The sequence below is a fragment of the Bos mutus genome, chromosome 3, assembly GCF_027580195.1.
Source record: "Bos mutus isolate GX-2022 chromosome 3, NWIPB_WYAK_1.1, whole genome shotgun sequence".
Lineage (NCBI taxonomy): Eukaryota > Metazoa > Chordata > Mammalia > Artiodactyla > Bovidae > Bos > Bos mutus.
Window position 1 is genome coordinate 104587420 of NC_091619.1, and position 25494 is coordinate 104612913.

General features: G+C 42.0%; 1 protein-coding gene across 8 annotated transcripts in view; it reads right to left on the bottom strand.

Annotated features, from left to right (window-relative positions):
* The window catches only part of MACF1 (microtubule actin crosslinking factor 1), a 337029-nt gene that overhangs the window by 232329 nt on the left and 79206 nt on the right, over nt 1-25494 (bottom strand). Inside the window, exon 1 of one of the 8 annotated variants that reach the window (XM_070368371.1) lies at nt 1838-2149. The exons of the other annotated variants lie outside the window; for them this stretch is intronic. Within the exon in view, the coding sequence (XP_070224472.1) occupies nt 1838-1946 (109 nt within the window). The 5' untranslated portion in view covers nt 1947-2149. Of the gene's footprint in view, nt 1-1837; nt 2150-25494 lie in introns of those variants that run through there. 8 annotated transcript variants of the gene reach the window in all.

Sequence of the window (25494 nt, forward strand, 5' to 3'; positions counted from 1 at the left end):
GAATACATTCATAAGCACTATAAGTATATACACAGAAATGGGGGAGAAACTTTATTCTGGTGATGTCCAACTGGCAAATAGTACATTAGAGTACACATGTAATTTTAAAATACATTTTAATAGATAAAATACATCTTAAAATTTAAATTAAAATGAGTTCAGAACCTCCAAAGTAATTCTGTGAAAGTTTTAGAATTCATATTCTCCAACTGAAAAAAACCACCACTCTAATTTTATGGATAAACTGAACATAGCATATTCCCAATATAACTAATAGGCACTAGAATCAAAGTTGTTTCATAAAAATAAAAAGCTTTTACAGTGTATTTTTCTTCTTTTTACTACAGCTGTTTGTGAAACTAGTATTTCTAAAACATAAAGAAGCATTTCAAAGATAGGGCTATGACTTCTAAGTTCAAGAGCAAATCCTATACTGAGGATAAACTTCTTAAAATGTTAAGCAACTAGTGGTTGAGAAATGCCATTACCATCATGCACAGAAAAATGAAAATGAAAGTATCAGCCTTCGCTTAAATAATATTTACTTTCTCATCGCATACGATATAGCATATAGGGCCAAATAACTCATGCCTGCCTACTCCTTTCTTTATAAGCTCAAACACAGGCTTACATATCCGGAAAGCCACTTTGGGCTACCTTCTAAAACACACTACTACACAAGTGAACACATTTCCAAATGTCTGTCTGCTTTTGCTGATACAGATGCACACTGGGAGCTGAATATTTAGTCATAAGCTTTTCTAGGACTTACTGGAAAAAGACACTGGGAATGACTGAATCTAATTCTGCCAAGCATTCATGAAATTCTGATAGTTTCCTAAGTAGTAAGTCATCAAATCTGCATCTTAATTGTAAGATATAAAGTAACAGGTGTCTCAACAGGTTGGCTTGAAGGCAGTAAGCGGGTCACAAAGACAGTAAGTGCTAAAGGCACTGAGATCCGAGAGTGTAGCCAGCAAAAGCCAGACTGTATCAGCCCTCAACTGTGGAGACTTAGAATCCGCTAAACACAGGGCTGATCCCAGCATTGGGCATTTAGAAGCCAAAGGAATATAATGCAGCAAATAGTAATTCGGGAAGAAAGAGGGGTCTGCTACCACTCAAGAACAAAATGAATAAAATTTTAATATCAGGATCTGAATATTCACCTGGGGAAAAGAACAGCTAACTTCCTTGCATTGAACAGGATGCATGATGGCTTGGGTTCACATTGTGTAAACTGTGTAGCTGCCTGAGGGGAAAAGAACAGTTTCAATCCTACCAAAGAGAACAGAGGCATCCCTGTGTTCCCAGATGCACCTCGGCAAGGACAGCCTGCCACCCTTTCCTCTCACTGACCTCTTCTCCTCTGCCTTTTCTCACCCGAATAATTAGCAAATCCAGAAACTTCTCTAATCCCACAAGTTCTCCCACATTTATACCTGGAGGAGGGTGACAGAGTTACTCTATGCTTTTGGTTGAAAAAAAAACAGATCCAAAAACTACTCTGAGACTGAGAAAGTAAGGAATGGAAGGGCTTGATTCTCTGAGGAAGGAACAAGTCAGCAGAGTTGCCACTTCCCTCAGCCTCGAGCCCAGACATCACCTCATCCTACCAGCACCGCCTCGCCAGACAAGCCTCACGGAGCAAGAAAGGGCCCAGTCTTAAACTGGTCCCGGCACAGCCCGGTATCCTCAGTAGGTCCTCCACACACTCACGTCTGATGGCCCACAGGCTGTGCTGGCCCTTTAAGGCAAGCAAGTGGGAAGACCTCTGTCATCCACCCTACCCCCAAAAGCCCCATAGCAGATTCCAAGAAGCACTGGGCACCGTTACCTGCTCTGCCTCTGGCACATCTTTTCCAGTATAGAACACCGGCAACTCCAAGAACGTGAGTCAAAATAAAGATGGCTGGTGGCAAATAAGAGGCATCTAAGAGAGGCATTTCCAGGCCCGTCCTTCCTCCTCCCCTGAGTGAGCCACAAGCCCACAGCTCGGCGCAGCCTCTGAATGCCTTTCTCCTGAGGTTACCGCCGTCCCGTACTATCAGCAGAGGCAGAGGCCCCGCAGCTCAGGGTTGTCAGAAACTTCCTGGCGGCTTCTCCCCCATCTCGCACGCACGCAGTAGCAGACGGGACTAAAACTCCACAGTGTGTCTCAGACAAAGCCCAGGAAACAACTGGCCAGAGGGGGAGGGGAGAGGGAAGGAGGAACCAGGAGAGCAAAAAGGGGCGGCTAAGCTGGTGCTGAGCTGACTCAAACTCTATCTTTGGCATCCTCTGTTCAGCTTAAACAAACAAGCCTCAGACCCTTCTACAAGATGGGAGGCTGTCAGAGGACGTCACACTCTTAACTTTCCATTCCCAGCCTGGCTGGGATGGAGCCAGAAGAAAAAGTCACAGCAGCACCAGGGAACCACTAGCAGGGAGGAGGTAAAGTACAGAAGGATGTTTAAGTGTCCACAAGTTCCCTGGCACAGTGGGTGGGCAATCCTTCCACACCCACAATCCGGGAGGAAGAGGCAAGGGATCTGAACATCACTACAGAGAGGATGACATGCAGATCAAGCTCCATGAAACAGACCTCACATCAGGCATGCTGACGATCAGCAAGGAGAGCAAAACTGCTCCACAAGTATCTTTTCCAAGAGGTGAAAAATCTACCTGATTTCTACTAGCCGCCCAAGGGGACAGCAGGACGCTCAACGACAGCAGAGAACAGTGCCGTTCATGAAACTAAGACCTGCTTGCAAATGAAAACCTGAAACGGACATTGTAGCAGCAATTGAAAACATTTTAACATATACACACCTGTAGAATGACTAAAACCAAGTCCTGGCAAGATGTAAAGCAACCAGAACTCTCATATATTGCTGGTGGGGATGAAATTGGCCACTCCAGAAATTACTCTAGAAAACAGTCACACACATATGACCAAACAATGTAAGTCCCAGGTACTGACTCAAGGAAAATGAAAACATGTGTCCACACAAAAACCTGCACATAAACGTTTATAGCAGCTTCATTCAAAATAACTAAAACCTGAAAACAACCCGAATGTCCATCAACTGGTGAACGAATAATCTGTGGTGCATCCATACAAGGGACTACAACACAGCAATACAAAAGGAACATACTCCTGATACAACAGCCTGGATGAGTCTCAAGAGTAACAAGCTACATGAAAGAAGCCAAATGCAAAATCACGTATACTGTGTGATTTCACTAGAAAAGCAAACTATAAGAACAGAAATCAGATAAGTGGTTGCCAGGGGCATGGGGTGAGGGAAGGGAACAGAATACAAAGGAGGAACACAAGGAAATGGAAATGTTCTATATGCTGATGGTGATGATGGTTCCACTGCTATATACATTTGTCAAAACTCACAACATTGCAGTCCTAAATGGATGGATTTTATCGTATATAAATTATACTTTTAATTAATTTTTTATGTTGGCTGTGCTGGCTCTTCATTGAGGTGCTTGGGCTTTGTCTAGGTGCACTTCATGGGCTTCTCTTGCTGTGGAGCACGGGCTCTAGAAAGCGCGGGCTCAGCAGTCGTGACACGCAGGCTTAGTTGTCCCGTGGCATGTGGGATCTTTGTTCCCTGATCACAGATCAAACCCATGTCCCCTGCATTGGAAGGTGGATTCTTCACAACTGGATCACCAGGGAAGTCCCTAAATTATATTTCAATAAACCTAAGAAACACATTCGAAGGCTAGAAAGAAGTCTGCCCAATCCAAGCTGCACATGCAAAGTTCTTGCAATGCCCCCTCTTCATCTACTTTCCTATGAAGAGATACTTTATAAAATGGAGTGTGGACACACAAAAACACAGATGACCCAACAGCCAAGAGTACATCTAACATCCAGGATCCTTCACTCGGAGAAGGGTTACAACTTCTTTTTTCTATCAAACTAGCTCTTTATTTCTACAGTGCCTTTTCAACTACAGTATATAAACATGCTGTGTTACCACAAAAAAGTTTTAAAAATGCAAACTGCTTTAATATCTGTAAACTTATCCCCTCTTTTTTTAATAAAAGGGAAGGGTTTTACGTTTGCACAATCTACTAACCAGAAAGGTTAATAAAGGGCCTTTAATGGGGGAACTAATACAATATGAATGCCTTAATCTGGTGTCAAGATCATCTACAATTTTATGCTAACCTACATTTCATTCATCAAATATTTATTATGTGCCATGCCCTGTTCTGCTGCTGCTGCTGCTGAGTCACTTCAGTCGTGTTCGACTCTGTGTGACCCCATAGATGGCAGCCCACCAGGATGCCCCATCCTTGGGATTCTCCAGGCAAGAACACTGGAGTGGGTTGCCATTTCCTTCTCCAATGCATGAAAGTGAAAAGTGAAAGTGAAGTCGCTCAGTCATGTCCGACCCTCAGCGACCCCACGGACCACAGCCTTCCAGGCTCCTCCGTCCATGGGATTTTCCAGGCAAGAGTACTGGAGTGGGGTGCCGTTGCCTTCTCCTGTTCTAGACACTGGTAACACAGTAGTGAATAAAGCAAAGATCTTGCCCTCATGGGACTCACATGCTAGTAGGAAGATAGAGGAAGACAGAAAATAAAGCGTATACTAAGGAGATGAAGAGGAGAAGGGAGAACCAGAGGGGAGATGTTTATAGTTTTCTGTACAGAATGGTCAGGGAAGGCTTCTCTAAGACGATGACATTTGAGCAGACCTACAGATTACAAGCCAACAAGTCATATGGCTATCTAGACAAAGGACGAGCCCAACAAAGAAAAGAGCAAGTGCAAAGTCCCTGAGGCAGAAGTAGGCTTGAAGTGTTCAGGGGAGGTCAAGGAAACTTGAATGACTGAAGCTGAAAGCGAACAGGAATGTCAGGAGACGAGACCAGAGGTGGGGGTCAGATCACCTGTGTCTGTATAGAGCATATGTAAAGACTCCAGTTTTTGTTCTAAGTGCAATGGAAAACCTTTAGAGGGTTTCCTGTGAGAGAGTGATAGGATTTAACTTAGGTTTTAAAAGGACCACTCCTGCTGCTGTATTGAGAACAGACTGCTGTATTGAGAGGCAAAAGCAGAAGCAGGGAAACTAGTTACAATGTGATTACAATAATCCAAGTGAAAACTAGTGCCTGAGAAATGATATCCGAGATTAGGGTGCAGTGATAGAGATGGTAAGATACGGTCATATTCTGGACAAATTTAAAAAAAAGAGTCAGGACTTCCCTGGTGTTCCAGTGGCTGACTCTGCGCTCCCAATGCAGGATGCAGGAGTCCCGGTTTGACCCCTGGTCGGGGAACTAGATCCGACGTACCGCAACGAGGGCTTCACACGCTGCAGATAAGGATCCTCCATGCTACAACTAAAATTCCTGCATGTTGTAACTTGGAAAAAAAGATCCTGCATGCCCCAACTGAGATCCGACTGAGCCAAATAAATAAATAAATATTTTTAAAACTAAAAAAGAAAAAAAGAGTCATCAGGATCTGCGGATAGACTGGATGTGGGGTGAGCAAGGAAAGAACAGAGTTGGGAATGACTTCCAGGTTTGGGCCTGAGAAATTAAAGACAGAACTGCTATTTCCTAAGATGGGGAAGGCAGCCAGAGAAGCAGACGGTCTGCGGTTCATTGGTGGTTGTAGTTGCTTGGCGTGTTTTTGTTGTTTTTTTTTTTTTTTTCGTGAGGGGTGGGGAATGGGGTAGGAATTCTATTTTGGATACATTAACTTTGAAATGCCTAGTAGACATTTTAGTGGAATTTTGAATATGCAATTGAATATATGAATCCAGAGTTCTGGGAGAGACCCAAGATACTGTCTTGCAGTCAAGAAACTACGTGAGATCACTTAGGCAGTAACTTGTTCGAATTACACATGGTCACAAAGTAAGAGGATGAACTGGCATCTGAACTTTTATCTGGCTGATTTCTAGTCAATTTATTTTAAGCACACTACCTCCTTTTGCTGAAAAGTTCTGGCAAAATCTGTATGCTAATTTGAAGTTAAACAATTTTAGATATTTAAATATTTGGAATACTTCCTCTTTGTAAGACAGAGCCTATAAAGAGCTCTACCCAGCTCTAAAGAGAGAATCTCAATTTCAACACAAAATGTTACAGAGCTAGTGCTGTCTGTGTCACCACTGTATAACACTTCTTTGCAATCTTTTAAGTATCTTCACCAAATTTTCATTTCCTAATATGAAAGCCATTTCTCTTCCTTACGCTGCTACCTGAAGCCACTGCAAGGCTGTCTTAATTGGAAAATCATGTATCATGCTTGTGCCATTCAAAAACACCTAGGAAATTTGGAGGGAAAAAAAATTCAAAGACTCAAATAGCAAGATACATTCTGAATCTACTGTTATCAGAGAAGATAATGGAAAGTATCCAACTTAATCTATTCTTTGTAGATTTTTCTAAGATAACATGCTATGCCTTGGATACACCGTTTTTCTACATATCACAAATCTAAAGTTTGTTTCTAGCTTTTGTGTATATGTACACATGCATGTTTGAAGGAAGGAAAACGGGCAGAGAAATTGCCTTGTGAAAATAATGTTTTCACTCAGAAAAACTAAGATGGATCTGTGTGTTGTCACAGGAAGTGGTTAGAAGCTGGCAAGGGGAGTGGCTAGTTTTCGTTTTAGAGATCATTTATGACACAGAGAATAGGCCATTTAAAGACATATTCAGCACCCTCCGGGATATCCTTTGCTAAAAGCCAATGGAAAGGGCCCCAAACCAGGAACAAAACCTTGTAGAAGCAACACTCTGAACTTCATTAAGACTTGAGACCTGCCTTTCTATCAGATTACTTCACTCACAAGAATTTAGGATTGGTCACCCACAACCGTTACCCACAGAAATCTTGAAACAGAGCAACAGCCCCAAATCACGTCAGTATCTGTGACTGAGATGAAAGCAAGCCTGTGAGAAAGGAGGCTGTATGTTTTATTTGAACTGTCATGGAGTACATCTGGTCTCAAAACTAACCAACATCCACCAGCATCAGAACTTTAGCAGATACAGATTGGAAATATAAGACCCATTTAAAAGAGTGAAATGTAGAAAAATAATGTTTACAAAAAGAGACCTAAAAAAAAATCAAATACAATTTAAGATTAAAATTTTGGTGGAGACTACCACATGACTAACAGGATTAGAAACCACGGGTCTCTGGAACTGGGAGGTCCAGCATCAAATCCTGGCCCTGAGTGCCTGTCACCTGTGTTTTCCCAGTGAGTCCAGGAGGCAAAGGATGTGGGCTTCACAGAAGCTCATTAGGAGACATCTATGACTCCGATCTCTAAGATTTAGCAATACGGTATTGAGACAACAATAAAAATGCAAAGGTTCAGAATGTCTAAAAAGAATTTTCTACATACCCAAGAGTCACTGAACACAATAAAGGCAGGAAAAAAATCCAAATTTCTTGCTCAATAACCTAGATGCCATGAGTATTTTAGCAGCATGGTGATTACAGGCCCAATCTGAAACCAGACTGTGCTGTGTTCCATCATGTCCAATTCTTTGCGACCCCACAGGCTATAGTCTGCCTACTTGAGCTCAAATCTAGACTCTACTATATACGGTACATTAGCACCTGTGGGCAAGTTACATAAGTGACTTCAAGGAACCTCCATCTCATCTGTAAAATGATGATAATAATAGAACCTGTCCCACAGAGCTGTAGTGAGGATTAATGAGTTAAGGCACTTATGGTGTTTAGATTGTGCCAGGCATACAGTATGTGCTCAATAAATACTGTCTGTAATTATCATTATTTGGAGGGACAGCAAAAAAACTATTTAATACATGTAATCACAAGACTTCTGAATAGGTCTTCCCTGGCGGTCCAGTGGTTCAGAATTCACTTGCCAATGCAGGGGACACAGGTTCGATCCCTGGCCTGGGAAGATTCCACAGGTGGTAGGGCAGCTAAGCCCGAGAGCCACAACTACTGAGTCCAAGCTTTAGAGCCCACATTCCAAAAGAGAAGCCTGCACGCTGCAGCTAGAGAGTAGCCCCTGCTGGCTGCAACTAGAGAAAGCCCAAGCACAGGAACCAAGACCCAGCGTAGCCCCAATAATAAATTAATTACTTAACTTAAAAAAACAAACAAACAAGAAGAAGAAGAAACACCAGGCAGTTTTTCCTGGTGTCCTACTGGTTAGGATTCCAGGTTTCCATTGCCTTGACCCAGGTTCAATTCCTGGTCAGGGAATTGAGATTTTGCAAGCTGCAAGCTGCAGCCAAAAAAAAAAAAGACATCTGAATACTGCTCAGACTATACAAAACCTTGGTAAACTGATCACTTACCTAACCTATCACCAAAATTACCAAATCTAATTTTCCTAATCCCAGTCTCCAACCTGCTGACCCTGTTCTCATCCACTGTGAGATTAATCTCCCTGAAGCATACGTAATGCCTGGTTTGTCTTAAATGCTCAATAAATACTCATCTGTCATTTAATTCTATAACTTGCATTTCTCACAGTGAGCAAGTTAAAAACTCTGGCTTTACAAAGTTTCCTTCACTTACCCTGGCATGTATTTCCTTCCCATTTCCATAAGTCAAAGTCCCACTGCTGTGGATCAATTTAAGCCAGTCTTTCCACGGAATTCTCCCTGGTGACTCCCTCCATTCCAGTTAGAAGTAAACAACTTCTGTGCACTTATAATTTATAGGCTTCTCTCTTATGACATCTAGCATTTTCTACTTTATAACAATAGCTGTGTATATATTTTTACACCACTAAAGTTTTTGAAGCTAAAATCGTTCTCCTATATAAAATCTCATCACTAAAGATCTACTCATGAAATGAATGAATAAATGAATGAACAGATGAAAAGAGCAAGAGGATCTAAAGAGCACTGTGAGGGCCACGAATAACGGGGGAACATACTGGAAAAAGAAAAACTGGATCCAACAAATCGTCAAGATTCCCAAAATACAACATCTATTTGCACCACAAAAACACACCAGAGAGCAAGTGCCCAGAAAACTATTCATCCTATGGCAGGAATAACTCAACATGCTTCTCTAAACAGGCCCAGCAGATAACACACACTAACAAAGGAGCCAAGACACTTTTAACAGTGAACTTCCAAATGTACCTGAGAGATTATGAGGAAAAAGTTAATTTATTGATTCAGAAATTCCACTTCCACAAGTCTCTCGAGATATGAATTCTGTCCAGCAGCCAAACTCTCCCCAAGCCCCATTCTTTTCTCTCTTTCCATCTTTCCAGAACTCTAACACAATCTTTAGCCAAACCTAGACCCAAAATCTGACTTCATGGTTTCTATCTGTATCTTTGGACCAACTACTTAATCTCTTTCATTCTCAATTTCCCTGTCTGTAAAATGGGGATGATAAAATTACCTCTTCACACTGTTCCAGTGAGGATTAGGTAAGAAAAATGCATGAACTATTCCGCACTCAGTAAGCACTATATATATATATATGTTCGTGCTTACTGAGTGCCGAATAGTCCATGCATTTTTCTCATCCTCATTAATGTTAACTATTGTTATCATTGTTCCTGCACTAGAACATTTGTTCATGTGCTCATGCCTCAGACGTGTCCAACTCTTTGCGACCCCATGGGCTGCAGCCCACCAGGCTCCTCTGTCCATGGAATTTTCCAGGCAGGAATATTGGAGTGGGTTGCCATTTCTTCCTCCAGGGCATCTTCCTGACCCAGGGATCAAACCCACATCTCTTGCATCTCTAGCACTGGCAGGCAAATTCTCTACTACAGAGCCACACGGGACCTAGCAAAGCATCAAATCATCTTCAATGGCCAATGCAAGGAGGTAAGTCAAGGTATTTAACAGATCTAAACCACCAACTCAATGAATAAAACAAAATGGGCTTCAGTGGCCCTGCTTCCAAAAGGAAAATGTAAGTGTAAGAGTATTAGTCAACCTTAATATCCATATCACCATTTTAAATAATCCCTCTCTTTCGGGTTCTGTTTTCCCCAGCAAAGTAAAAATAATAAGATCTAGCTATTAAACTTTTTCCAGGATATTCTGAGAGTCAGTATCTTAAATAAATGGAAAAATGTGACTTAAGAATAAGAAGCCCTGTCTACAGGGGCTGTTTCTGAATTTTGCCAAGGTTGTTATTTTTGTCCAGAAATATCCGCATTCCAAGTAAATGCACAGTGAAAGAGAGTTAGCATCTCACTTGTATCCCACCTAAATGCAATTTTAAAATGCTTTTCCAAATAAAAACAATGGTCTCAATGGGAAATGTCTTTTAGTGTGGTCTGGCTATGAACATGTGATCAACTTGTTTTCCTGAGATATCAGAAAATCAAGAATGCAAAAGTAGCATAAACATGCAACTGACTGAGGGGTCAGGAGCTCAACAAAGATATAACTGGGCAGGCTTGAAAATGTCAATAGGTAGCAACATTCAAGGCTCAAAAGAAGAGTCTGGGCCAAGATAAGAGGTAGGTCAGAGAGACCAACTTAAACTATTTATCCATGGAAACCAAACTTTGCACACAAACAGAGCTAATTTTAGATCTCTGTGAGACAGTTGACCACATCCCGGCCACATCACTTTTTCTCTAAGTGAAAAAGAGGTAGAACTTGCCCCCTGAAGATAAAGACAGACTTGCTAGCTTCTTTCCACTTATGAATCTCTGGAGCTTGCTCTGAACTCTAATTCAACACAAGAATCATTTTAGTCTTTCTCAGGAGAATCTACCATCAGGCTCTGCTTACCTTCTAATAATCTTCTGGTCTCATGACCCTTTACCAGGGTCCAAGGACCAAAGTCAAATGAAACATGGCTAACAGGATCTCCCCTGATAGTATCACTTCATAATGATGTGACCCTGGGGAAGCCACTAATGTTCCTGAACTTGGGTTCCTAATACTTATAATGTGTGTATAAATACCTGTTTCTCACCATTGTTCACAAGATTAAATAAGGAATATATGTAAAGTACATGGGTACATATCAGATGCTTTAATAAACAATTTTCTTCCCTTATTTCTCGTCATTGTCTTTAAAAACTGCTCTTCAAATCTTACTCATAAAATCAATTCCATCTCAGGACTTCCCTGGAGATCCAGTGGTTAAGACTCCCTGCTTCCAACTCAGGGGGTCTCAGGGGGTGCTGGTTATTTTTTTTTCTTTTTTAATCAATTCCATCTCAACCATTGGAATAATCTACTCTTCAAACAATTAATGTTCCACACAGTTCACATCCTCCGTTTCTGCTCTAAAAATAAAAAAAGTACTCTAAACAATAAAGATAAGGAATCTGATTGGTCTATCATGGGATTAGATGGGGCTCTCATTTAGAGTTTAATACCCCAGTGACCCCTACTGGACAAAAATAGATACAGATGACTAAATTTATAACTAAGACAAAGAGACTCTGATTGCTTGATTCTAGTGAAATCCTCACACACAGAACTTTATTATACAAGCTCAAGCTTGCCTCAAAACCCATATACACACACGACAGAGAAGACAACAATGCCAAGTGCAGTCAGCTCATTCCTTTCACGGGAGACACCATCACCACAGTTTGGTTGGCTTACTGACTACCGAAACTGGATGCCCAGTATTCACAGCTTTCTGATGAGTCCTTATAGAGAAAAGAGCAGGCAGAGAAGGAACAGTCACTGGCACACAACCCCTACCCCACACTACCCTGCAATTTTTCCATTCCCTGAGCTGACTCACTCTGAGCTCAGCCCAGACTCCCTGTCCACAGCCAGGGCCACTGTGTGTGCCTGGTGAGTAATGCATCCTCCCAGCTGCCTCTGACTTAACGAGTAATAAAAGGAAATGTGGGTAACAGTTTTAATGGAAGAGAACACACATCCCGTCCCGGAAACAAGCATAGTTCCTCTCAACTCCCTGCAGAGTCTTAGAGCTATAGTGAATTCTCTCCAATGACAGCCAGGTGGCAATGAAGAAGCAGGCAAAGGCAGAAACACCAACAAGCACATCTAAAATCGGGACCACAGTTTCTATTCTGGATGAAACCAAGAGTAATGGACATGAAGCAGAGCCCAGCCCAGCCCAGCCTACTGGTCAGCTCTGGTTCATTCCACCATAAGACTGCTTCTCTAGCAACAGCTCTGCCTAATGGAGACTGCAAGCCAGCCCCAGCATCAGACCATCTGCTGTCCTACAGCCTTATATTATGAGGCAAAGCACTGATGAAAGCCAAATCTGAGGAAGAGGGAGCCTCTTAAGTAAGTACCTGCCCATCCACCCTCAGGTGCCCAAAGTGGGGACTGAAGAAAAGAATGGCATCTGGCTGTTTCGATTAGTGACTGGCATTCTTGATATTCAACAAATCCTTAAAAAAAACAATAGTTACTGTTCAACTGTCTCCCAATAGATACTCCTAGAGCTTCCAGCCCCTCAGAGATGATGATCAACAGAGCTATCTCAAACAGTTTAGAAATGACTGCCGAGAGCTAAATAACTCAGGGAAATTACGGAGGACCTTTGACACAATTTACCTTAAGGATACTTCAAGCAATAATCCTTGACAAATATTCAAACAGCAAAACTTTAGCTAGGACTCAGCTAGACTGGGTTGCCTCCTACTGTATGTACTCTACTACTGAAGAAGAAAAAGAATCACCCTACATACATCATAATCACTCATTTTTAAAGAATTTTTCTTGAAATCACAGCGTTTCTCACTTCGTTTGCTTATATCCTTCTCACCTGTAATCCATGGTTTCCTAAGGCCTTGGGGAAAAACTATTACACAACCCAGTTTTTTACAAAATTCAAACTAAATATTCAATATCCCGACTTGTCAAAAACAAAAATCAGAAAGAAATTACCTATGACAAAATTATGTAATTACTAAGACCAAAAGAAATGTATAAAAATTTTCAACAAGAATGGCTCAGTGTGAAGACTCCACCTGCCGGTGCAGGAGACACAGGTTCATTCCCCGGTCTGGGAGAATCCCACGCGCCTCGGAGCAACTAAGCCCGTGTGCGCAACTACAGAGTGGCCCCTGCTCTCTGAAACTAGAGAAAAAGCCCAAGCAGCAACAGCCACAAGAAAGAAATAAAATTGAAAACAAACAAAAAAAAGAAACAGAAAGTGCCCTCTGATTAACTCTGAATTAACCAGTATATTTAATTAAGCATGTATCAGATTTTATCACTATATCTAGCAGCTTGAGAGCTAGACAATGAAGTTATAGTCCCATTTCTGTCTCTAGCTTATTATGACTCTAGCACCATTTAATCACACTGGATCTATTTATTTATTCATAAAATGAGTTGATATTCTAGGTCTCTAAACTCTTTCCCAGCTCTAAAATTCCGCGGTTCTGTGAAATATTTAGTTGCCTAGGTTCTATATTACCTATTACCAACAACAGAAATTTTATAAACCAGTCTTGAATTTAAAATATCAACAGAAATTTGATTAACTAGAGAGTGGAAAGATAAATGGTCACTAATTTAAATTTCCGCTTTCTCTTTCTGCTAAGTGCCTGTAGGGGCCGGGGACGCGGCAACCGGTGCTGCAAGACTCCAGAAAGGCTCGGGAACTGGAAGCAGTCGGTACCCTGGAAGGCCTGGCGGTGGGGTGGGGGGGCTGCAGGGTGAGGTGGATCACTGACTGGTTCAGTGTCTTCAGGCTCACCTGAGGTCAGAAGTGAGGAACCTCACCGAAAACAGGAGCATTGAGTGAAATCTGACATAATGAACAACACAACCCTCCCCGGTGCCCCATTGCCCTGCTTGGCAACCCCAGAGCTCTGGCTGCCAGGCTAAGGAGGCCCCAGATAAGGAGACTGGCCAGGGGAAATGGACCTTCCCTACCCCATCAGTCATTACAGCATACCAGCCAACAAGCCCCACCAATCAGCTTTTTAGGGGCTAACTCTTAATTATGAAGACCACCAAGAAACTTCAGACATAAGAGAGTCTCTAACATGAAAGACGTAGGCCATACGAGCAAACAGAAGGAGCTTGAAACAAACACAGACGATACTGCAAGCAGAGGAAAACACTGAGGGGAGGTGGTGATTACTATCTGCAGAGTCCTAAAAGGTAATATTGCCATAAAACAAGAACAAGTATATAAAAATGCAATACGCAGAGAATAAGGGGGAAATGCTTAGAAATAAAAATTATGAGAGCAAAAATAAATACTTCAAGGAAGAGCTGGAAGATGGAGCTGAAGATCTTCACCATAAATCGCAACAAAAATAGAGACAGAAAATATAGACTGAGGGGGAGAGGACAGAAAATCAACAGTGGAGTCCAGTATCCAACTAACTGAAGTACCAGAAGGAGAAAATGGAAGAGAGGAAATTATCAAAGAACTAATAAATAAAAGAGGTGTTTTCCAATAAACAAGACCCACAGAGAACCTAACTCAGTAAGTAAAAATGACCCTCATCAGTGCACATCTTCATATTTCAGAATATCAGAGATAAAAATAAAATCCTAAAAGCTATCAAAAAGAAAACAGATTACAAACAAAGGTCAGGAACCAGAGTGGCACTGGACTTCTCAAGGGCAACACTGAAAGCCAGTCATTTGTAACCTAGCACTCTACACCCAAACCCTCCATTAAATGGAAAGGAGAATAAAGACATTTTCAAATAAGCAAATTCTCAAAGACAGTAGGAAGCTACTCTACGATATATTCCAATGAAGAGATGCAATAAACCAAGAAAAATGAGTGCATGAGATCCAGGAAACAGGGCAGCCAATACAGAAGAGAGGCAAAGGAATTCCCCAGTCTGATGGTAAAGGGAAGACTCAGGGTTTTAGCTTTAGAAAAAGCTACAGCTGGAAAACAGAAAACTCCTGGGGAGGGGTGGGATGTCTCCAAAGGAAATAATGAACCAAAAGATTATTTGATATGTTCCAGCATACTGAGCGTTGCCCTAGAGTCCCAGAGGAGAGCATGGAGATAGGCACGTAGAATGGTAAACAAATGATAACATAGGCCAATTGCTAATTCCAGGGAAAAAAATTTAAAAATTGGTCAAGAAAGTAAACATAATTGTAGGATACTACGTGCCTCAGCTTTAAGCAACTTTATATGATCATAACCATCTAAACACTGAGTACCTGGCAATGGTAATAATATGTGGCAACAGAAACAAGGGAAAGAGCAGGGATGAAAAAACTAAACCCAGATTTCCTAGAGAACAGCAACGGATAACGCCTAAAACTGAAAATTCAAAATCACTAGTACAAGAGTACATTAATAAGTGTAGTGGAAAATGGAGAAGGCAATGGCACCCCACTCCAGTACTCTTGCCTGGAAAATCCCATGGACAGAGGAGCCTGGTGGGCTGCAGTCCATGGGGTCTCGAAGAGTCGGACACGACTGAACAACTTTACTTTCACTTTTCCCTTTCATGCATTGGAGAAGGAAATGGCAACCCACCCCAGTGTTCTTGCCTGGAGAATCCCAGGGACAGGGAGCCTGGTGGGCTGCCGTCTATGGGGTCACACAGAGTCGGACACAACTGAAGCGACTTAGCAGCAGCAGCAGCAGTGGAAAATACTAAAAGAAACAGCTAAGTAGTTCTCACAGGTAGGAACGGATAGAACAGGAAATGACTTTTGTTAGAAACTTCATAGTAATAGTAATATTTGACCTTTTAAAAGAAGAACAAATATAATTTTGATAAAAACAATTTTATAGAAAGTTGGGCTGGATTATGAGAGGTCTTAAGTGACAAGATGAGTTTGGATTTTATACTATAGTTGATAATGAACCCATAAAGGAGTCCTTCTCCTCCCCCACCAAAAAAAAATCAGAGATGTTTGGAACCCCAGCTCCCATGTGGATTCCTTTAACATTCTGGTTAACTGGCATGTCAGAATAGTTCTTGCTTACCACTGGCTCAACCTCATGATTAAAGGCCTTGAGCTCATAACCAAAGGAAGAGAGGACCTGTATCTATTAAGGGACGGATACACAAAGAACACGTTCAGGACAAGACTGCTGCTTCTGCTCAGTGAGTCAGGTGGTGATTTCTGAAACACTGTCATCACAAATTATCCTCAGGAAGCTCCCAAATCAAACCCATTCTAGAGAATACTTTCCCTGGCATTTCAAGTTAAAAATCTACTCTACTGACCTGTTACTTCATGGACAGAGAACAGAGAGAAGCACAACTAGCAGGGAGGAGCAATGATGCTAACTGGGCCCAAGGAAGCCCAGCACCCTTCTCTAAGAAAAGCTGACTCATGTCCTCCATAGCCCCCTCCAGGGTATGAAGATCAGTTTCAGTCCCACAGTGTGCCTGGTAGTGCTGTCCAACAATTAAAGACAGCACCAAGTAATAAACAAAGCTGTCTTTCCCGCTCTTTCCAATTTCAGGCATTTTTGTTTGTTTGGGGGTTTGTTTTTGTTTTCACTTTTCTTCTTACTTATGATGTATCTTGGGCTTCCCTGATGGCTCAGCTATAAAGAATCCACCTGCTATGTAGGAGACATAGGAGACACGGCTTCGATCCCTGGGTCGAGAAGATCCCCTGGAGGAATAAATAGCAACCCACTCCAGTATTCTTGCCTGGAGAGAGGCGCCTGGTGGGCTACAGTCCACAGGGTCACAAAGAGCTGGACACAACTGAGCACACAGAGCAGCCAGCACATATGGTGTATCTTAAAGAAAGGGGCTCCTATTTCTTGGCAGCATCCTATGCCACCCAAAAGCCCCTATCTCCATGTCACTTGCAGATGAATGATGCATAAAACACAAAAGCAACAGTTGATATTGCTAAGATATCTCTCCTCAAATATTCCTTGAGTTGTTGTTTAGTTGCTAAGTCGGGTCCAACTCTTGCAACTCCATGGACTGTAAACTGCCAGGCTCCTCTTTTCCTGGGATTTTTTCCAGGCAGGACTACTGGAGTGAGTTGCCATTTCCTTCTCCAGGGGTCTTCCCGACCCAGGGATCAAACCCGCATCTCCTGCATTGACAGGCAGAATCTTTACCACTGAGCCACTGGGGAATCCCATTCCTTGAGCACTAGCACTAAATATCCTTTCTTTTATCCTTTTGTAAACTACTGATTTAGCATCCAACCTCACAATCACACAGACTGGTAGCTGCTAAAACACAGTGATGACCAGGAGCACGCCTTACAGTCTTAACATCAATGGGAGCCTAAACATCTAACCAACTGGACTGCTTTACAGAATGAAAATATTAGAAGACTTATCTATCCTGACTGTAAGTTACCCCCACTTATCAGCTTCATCCACACACACCAAGGAGGGCACTCAACTCAAAGAAAAGAAAAGAAAAAAAAAAAAAAACAAAACACTAAGATTAGAACAAAGATCCAGCTCTTGCCAAAACACTGGAGGGAACCAGAGCATTTTCAGCAACAAGGTAAAGTCCCTAAGATCTGAGGGGCTTCCCAGGTGGCACCAGTGGTAAAGAACCTGCCTGCCGATGCAGGAGACATAAGAGATGCGGGCTTGATCCCTGGGTAGGGAAGATCCCCTGGAGGAGGTCATAACAAACCACTCCAGTATTCTCGCCTGGAAAAAAATCCCAGGGACAGAGGAGCCTGGTGGGCTGAAGTCCACAGGGTCGCAAAGAGCTGGACACAACTGAAACGACTCAGTACACACGCCCTGAGATCTGAGCTTCTGCTATCTAGGCAAGTTCCTGTACCTAATATATCAGGGGAAATGACACCCCTCGAACCACCATGAGCATGTGATTTTCAGTTCTCAGACACAGGCCCTGCGAGTCATGGAGCTGATACACAGAGTGAAGGGCCCCATACACACCACACTGCATGTGAAATACGTCCATGACTGGGATGGGATGAAGTGTCTCACCCAGATACAAAAACAGTACACCCAAGACAGGCACGGACTTGACCACATGCTCTGAAGGCTCTGCCCACACCAGGGCTCTTGAGAAAGGAACTGAAAAACAGGTGACGATTCTTGTGATCTGTGCCAGTCAATGATTCTGCCTACCCTGGCAACCATACAATCCAACACCGCCCTCCAGCACCTCAATCAAGGTTCCTGTCTCCACCTGCTCCTCTGACATCATCCTGTCATTATATTTTCTTTGAAATTCCTCTGATGAAAAATGAGTCATCTCTTCCTGCCAACACAGGTCTAAGCGTCTTTCAGGCGAGCCCTTCTCCTTTGTCCACCTTCTGGACACAGGGCGCCACCCAGAGGCTCCTCCAGCTACTCCCTACCTCCTTGGAGAGAAAGCCTCAGAGCAAGAACAGCAGCCTGGGCGAAAAAGGTAAGAAATGAAAAGAAGGGAGGTTCTTAGAAGAGCTGGGAATGGGATCTGGAACCCAAAACATAAACGATTCCAGTGGAACACACAGTTGAGAGGGTAAACAAAAACGAGGGTAGGGCACAGACTGTCACATTTAAAATTTGGAAAGGTTTCAGCCTCAGAACATTCACCTTAAAAGGTTTGGTTCCTGATACAAAGTGCCATCAGCTCTTCTCCTTCAAGAAGTTAACTGCAAACCTAAATTTCTCACCCAAGGTGAGAAAGATGAGAAAGGCTTTGAGGCAACAGTCACCTGCCCAGTGCTCAAGAGTGATGCTCTAACTTCGAGATTCATGATGGCAGGAACAGGGGCCAAGTTCAAACTGACAAAATACTATTCAGACATACAAATTACCTGAAATGTTTTGGCTAACAGCTTATTGAATTTCATACACATACCGTACACATACTTTTTAAAGTATGTATAAATAAAGTATATATAATTTAATGCAAGTATATTCACAGAGCCGTGCAACCATCACCACCATGTAATTTCAGGACATTTCATTACCCACCAAAAGAAACTCTATATCCATCAGCAGTCACTTTCCATTCCACCCTTCCCTAACCCTGCAACCACTAATCTACTACTGTCTCTATGAATCTGCCTATTCTGTATAATGAAATCATACAACATGTGGTCTTTTGTGGCAGGCTTCTTTCACCTAGAATATTTTCAAGCTGGCTCCTTTCTCTCAGCATATTAATATTTTCAAGTGTGATTCATGTTAGCACCAATTTTTATTTCATTCCTTTTTATTGATGAATAATATTCCATTGTACGAATATACCACTTTTGCTTATCCATTCATCAGGTGGTAGGTGTTTACGTTGTTTCCATTTTTTAGCTATTAAGAATAATGCTGCTGTAAGCATTTTTATACACATCTGGCTGGATACACACTTTCGTTTCTCTTGGATTTATACGTAGTAGAAATGCTGGACCATTTGGTAACTCTAACTTCTTGAGGAATCACCAAATTGTTTTCCAAAGCAGCTGCACCATTTTATGTTCCCACCCAGCAATGTATGAGGGTTCCAATTTCTCCACATCTTGCTTTCTTTTTCATTATAGTAACCATTCTAGTGGGTATGGAGTGGTATCTCTATCTTTTTATGTGCTTATTATTGGACATTTATGTTTCTTCTTTGGAGAAACATCTATTCAAATCTTTTGCCCATTTGTGATTAAATTGTCTTTTCACTGTTAATTAAGAGGACTTAGATGCAATGGAGAAGGAAATGGCAACCCACTCCAGTGTTCTTGCCTGGAGAATCCCAGGGATGGGGGAGCCTGGTGGGCTGCCGTCTCTGGGGTCGCACAGAGTCGGACACAACTGAAGCGACTTAGCAGCAGCAGCAGCAGCAAGAGGACTTTATATATTTTAGATACAAGTCCCTTAATACAGCAGTCCCCAAGCTTTCTGGCACCAGGGACCATTTTCGTGGGAGATAATTTTTTCACAGATTGAGCAGGATGGTGTGGGGATGATTCATGTGCATCACATTTATACTTAATTCCTATTATTATTACATCAGCTCCATCTCAAATCATCAGGCATTAGATCCCAGAGGTTGGAAACCCCTGCCTTGTTAGATGTATGGTTCACAAATATCTCTTCCCATTCTATGGGGCATCTTTTTACCTTCCTAACAGTGTTCTTTGAAGCACAGAAGTTCTTAATTTGATCAAATCTAATTTATCTACATTTTTCTTTTGTTGCTTGTGCTTTTAGTGTCATAATCAAGAAACCATTGCTTATTTCAAGGTCACAGTGATTTATTCCTAAGTTTTCTTCTAATAGTTTTATAGTTTTAGCTCTTACACATAGGTCTATGAGCCACTTCAAGTTAACTTCTGTACATCATGCAAGACAGGGGTCCAATTTCATTCTTTTGCATATGGATATCCAGTTGTCCTAGTATAATTTGCTGAAAAGGGAATTCTTTCCACATTGAATTTTCTTGGCACCCTTATCAAAAATTCACCATAAATGCAGGGGTTTATTTTTGGATTCTCATTCTATTCCACTGATTTATATCTCTATTCTTATACCATTACCACACTGTCTTGATTACTGTAGTTTTGTAGTAAAGTTTTCAAATTGGGAAATGTGAGTGCTCCAATTTCCTCTTCTTTTTTTGAAGATTATTTTGGCTACCATGGGTCCCTTGCATTTCTTTATGAATTTTAAGATCAGCTTGTCAATTTCTGCAAAACAAAAGCCAACAGAGGTTTTGGTAGGCACTGTATGGAATCTGTAGATCAATCTGGGGAGTACTGCCATCTTAACAATATTGTCTTCTAATTCATGAATATATAAAATAAAAAGCAATCTGAGCTGATGTCTTGTGATACTTTGAGACAAAAGTACTCAAACTTCCTTATGTTCTTCAAATACTAAGCACTCTAGAGACACTTGATTTTTGAAGATTCCTCCCCCAAAAGAAGTGATACGTCAAAAGATGAGGATTACAAAGCCACAGCGTATCTTTCATACTGCAAAGCAATGCATTACGCAAGTTTCCAAAACAGCTGAGCAGCCTAAGTCCTAAGACCTAGGGACACAGCCAAGCACAACAAGGGCTGAAAGGAATGGCAAAGGCCCTGCGCTGTGCCAAGCCCAGTGGCCTCGGCTCATTCCACTTCAGTAAAGGAAGAAGAATGGAATAACCATGACCTATTTCTCCACCACAAATGTCTCAAATATGACAACATAAAAAGTGTTCGGAAATTAACTTACATCTTCTATGTAAATAAATCATTCCTGAGAGAAATAAATAGCTGCATTGGTATTAAGAGTAGGAATTCAGATATTACATATAAAATGGACTTGAACGTAGCAATCTAATTGAAGAAGAGAAGCAATCACAATCTTAATTCTATGAAGAAATGTCTGTTTAGTTCTTTGGCCCATTTTTTGATTGGGTTGTTTATTTTTCTGGTATTGAGCTACATGAGCTGCTTATATATTTTTGAAATTAATTTTTTGTCAGTTGCTTAATTTGCTATTATTTTCTCCCATTCTGAAGGCTGTCTTTTCACCTTGCTTATAGTTTTCTTCATTGTGCAAAAGCTTTTAAGCTTAATTAGGTCCCTTTGTTTATTCTTGCTTTTATTTCCATTACTTTGGGAGGTGGGACATAGAGGATCCTGCTGTGATTTATGTCAGAGAGTGTTTTGCCTATGTTTTCCTCTAAGAGTTTTATGGTTTCTGGTCTTACATTTAGATCTTTAATCATTTTGAGTTTATTTTTGTGTATGGTGTTAGAAAGTGTTCTAGTTTCATTCTTTTACAGGTGGTTGGCCAGTTTTCCCAGCACCACCTGTTAAAAAGATTGTCTTTTCTCCATTGTATATTCTTGCCTCCTTTGTCAAAGATAAGGTGTCCATAGGTGCCTGGATTTTTCTCTGGGCTTTCTATTTTGTTCCATTGATCTATATTGCTGTCTTTGTGCCAGTAGTATACTGTCCTGATGACTGTAGCTTTGTCATAAACAATGGAATATTATTCAACAATTAAAAAGAATGCATTTGAATCAGTTCTATTGAGGTAGAAGAAAGTGGAGCCTGTTATACAGAGTGAAGTAAGTCAGAAAGAAAAATACCAACACAGTGTATTAACACATATATACGCAATTTAGAAAGATGTTAACGATGACCCTATATGTGAGACAGCAAAAGAGACACAGATATAAACAACAGACTTTTGGACTCCGTGGGTGAAGGTGAGGGTGGGATGATTTGAGAGAACAGCACTGAAACATATATATTACCATATGTGAAACAGATCGCCAGTCCAAGTTCGATGTATGAAACAGGGCTCTCAAAGCTGGTGCACTGGGACAACCCTGAGGGATGCGATGCGGAGGGAGGTGGGAGCGGGTGCAGGATGGGGGACGCATGCACACCCGTGGCTGATTTATGTCAATGTACAGCAAAAACCACTACAATATTGTAAAGCAGTTAGCCTCCAATTAAATAAATAATTTTAAAGCCTTAATTCTACATTTATATATAAACTCTTTTCACTTAAATTTGTTTATCTGGAATGGCTGAGGAACGATGGGTGATGAAGACTAGAGGGAACAGGGCTCCTAACTCTCCTTTGGGTTGCTACTACATTTACTAGATAAGAAAAAAGGCAAAGAATAACATAACTTCATATTATATAAACTATACAATTAACATGTAGTTAAACAGGCAAAAAGCTAACCAAAGGCAATCTAAACCCTACCATCAACTCTTACCTGTTCCATCATACAGCAAAGCTCCTACTTTCAAACACAATCAAATACCTACTGTGAGTGGCAAGCAAGGCTCTTTACATACATACCTCTAATCCTCTCTAATTCCTACTCTTTCAGATAAGAATCACATCCCCATTTTATACAAGAGGAAGCTGAGAGACTTGCAAAGATTCAGTATCTTGTCCAGGGTTACACAGGTAGGATCCCAGGAGAGCTGGGATTCAAACCCAGGCATCTTCAAATCTTTATCTGGTGCTTTTCCCACTAGTCCTGTGGCCTTCCAAATATCCCAAATCTCCTATCTCTCTGCTTCATCTCAAGGCCTTCAAGGAACAGAAAACACAGAAGGGAACTGAGTCCCGTTCCAACTGTTCTGAGTGGAACTGGTTTTCCCAGACTAATTAAAGAAACGTGGGGGAGGAAGGGAAGGAGGCAGAGGCGAAGAGGGGAGAAAGAGAAGAGGAGGGGGTAACAGGAAAGGGAAGGAGGAGCAGTACAACCAAAGACAAAGATGGACATCAGTAGAGAAGTGTATGTGAGTTCACCTCACAGCTAAAAATGAAACTGAGTAAGGGCAGGCAGGATCTGGCCAACAAAGATAAGATGACCCCAGCCAAACTTTTTTCCTGATGATTTCCATTTCTCACCTATACTGCTGCTAAGTCGCTTCAGTCGTGTCCGACTCTGTGTGACCCCATAGACGGCAGCCCACCAGGCTCCGCTGTCCCTGGGATTCTCCAGGCAGGAACACTGGAGTGGGTTGCCATGGCCTTCTCCAATGCATGAACGTGAAAAGTGAAAGTGAAGTCACTCAGTCGTGTCCAACTCTTCGCGACCCCATGGACTGCAGCCTACTAGGCTCCTCCGCCCATGGGATTTTCCAGGCAAGAGTACTGGAGTAGGGTGCCATTGCCTTCTCCAACAGGAGTTAAAATATCACTTAATCACTGTTTAATTATTCTCCACAAGTTCACTGTGATTTAACTCCTTATATTCTGACAGTCTCCAGCACGCTCCTAGAAAATCCCAGAAGGGTACTAAAGACCATCAAGATATGGTTAAAGCTGACAAGAAAGCAGAAGGAAACTTTCAATAAGCACAAGGCTCCAAAACCACTTTACCAAGCCGGAAGTATTATATTAAGCTCACAGGCCACCTGTTCCTTCTGCTTTCCAAGCTGACACCTAATTCATGCCATGGCTCAGGAAGGGATTCCACGAGTGAGACGCCAGACCAGATTTTACTCTGAGAGCCAGGGCTTTAAGACCGCTGGAATGTGCCCCATAAAGACGTGGGGTGTCTGGGCAGCTGAAAGCCCCCAAGGGAATTCAGTAAGGACAACTGCTTTCCCTCAGCCCGAGGTTGTGAGTTTAAAAATAAATCTGAGTGACCCTCATGCCTTAAGAATCATTTGGGAAAGAATGTTGTTGAATCCAGCAACTCTTTGTCCCATTAGGGTGAATGAAAGAGAGGGGGAAAGGGAGAAATGTTTTTACGACCTCCCTCAAGGAGTCTGACAGGACACAAAGCTAAGTGAAATCCTTGTCAACTTCCTCAGGAACAAAGGCTTGTAGACTCCAGTGTATTTCTCTATTTCTTTAGGAATAGAGAAATCCTTTAGGAAGGACATTCATACACGTGTGGCATCTGTGAAATACCAAGATTATGTTCAGTATATGAAGTACTTTTAACAGGAAACACTACAGCGTAACTGTCGTGAAGAACTCTGACAGACCCTGCAGACTGCCTGTCTTACTGGGAATGGAGATGCAACCCGAGGCCTCATGCTCCCTTCCTGGAATTTGTAAACAGGAGGCAGAGGGGAATAACTGTTACCCTGACAGACTAGATGCTGCGGAAATCCCCTTCTCAGTGATCCCATTTCTCAACTTGACTAAAACAACTACCACCCAGATTCTTGGAAATTGCCATTTTCTTTATTCAATTGGGAGCTTTATCACCATGGCAGTGCAGCTTTTCTTTTGAGCCAAATAGCTTAAGGATTTCAGCATTATTCTCACTCAAATGCTTCTGAAGACTTGAGGGTCACTGGGAACAGCCGAAGGGTACTTCAGCAGGCTGTGGCTCTCCCATTCACACAGCTGCTGGGAGAGATAGTAAAGTAAACAGTGCAAAGAGCAGAACTGAGGTGGGGCCACAAAGCTACCTCGTGGAGCAGACTCTCTGAGAGAAAGCTGCATTACCCATGCTGGGCATGGGGGCATGCAGACCTACCGTTCTCTTCCACACAAACACACACTCCCACCACCACCAATACCCCTCTTGGTGAGCAATGAAAATGTTACAAGTGTCACGTGGAGTGAGTCCTGAGCCCCCCTCTGATGTTCACTTCTCCAACAGCAAAATGATGACAGCCAGGGCCTGGCTCAGTTATCTGTACATTAGCTATCAATCCGGAAAACTCCTGCATGAGCACCCCTGTTAGGTGGTCCATTAACAAAGGCTCCACAAGTCGATCATGGCTGTTGAAGTTTGTCTTATTGGAAGGTTTAGTTGTCCATTTTTTGTTTCTTGTTTGTTTGCTTTTACACTTTTTCTGAAACAAAAGAAACATATATGGCTGAAAATAACCCATTTTCCTTCCTTGGGATTGAGAAAGCAAGGACAAGGGCTTTGAACTTTGTTATAATGTGATGTTTTAAACCAACCAAAGCTGAAGGAGTCGAGCAGCACAGGTTGGAGCAGGGCTGCAAAGATCAGAACACCTGTATGCTCCTTCCAGTCAGAAGCTCCTTTCAGATGCCCCGAAAACAGGGCATCAACTTCCCCCAGGCCTGATGAATTGCTTGATTTACATGCAGCATCATGATTTTCATTAGTTTTTTTTTTTCTGATACACTCCCCCTACTGCTCAAAAGAAACAGCATTAAAAAAAAAAAAATTAGAAAGTATCTAGCTTAATGCTTACCAGCAGAAACAGGAGGAAA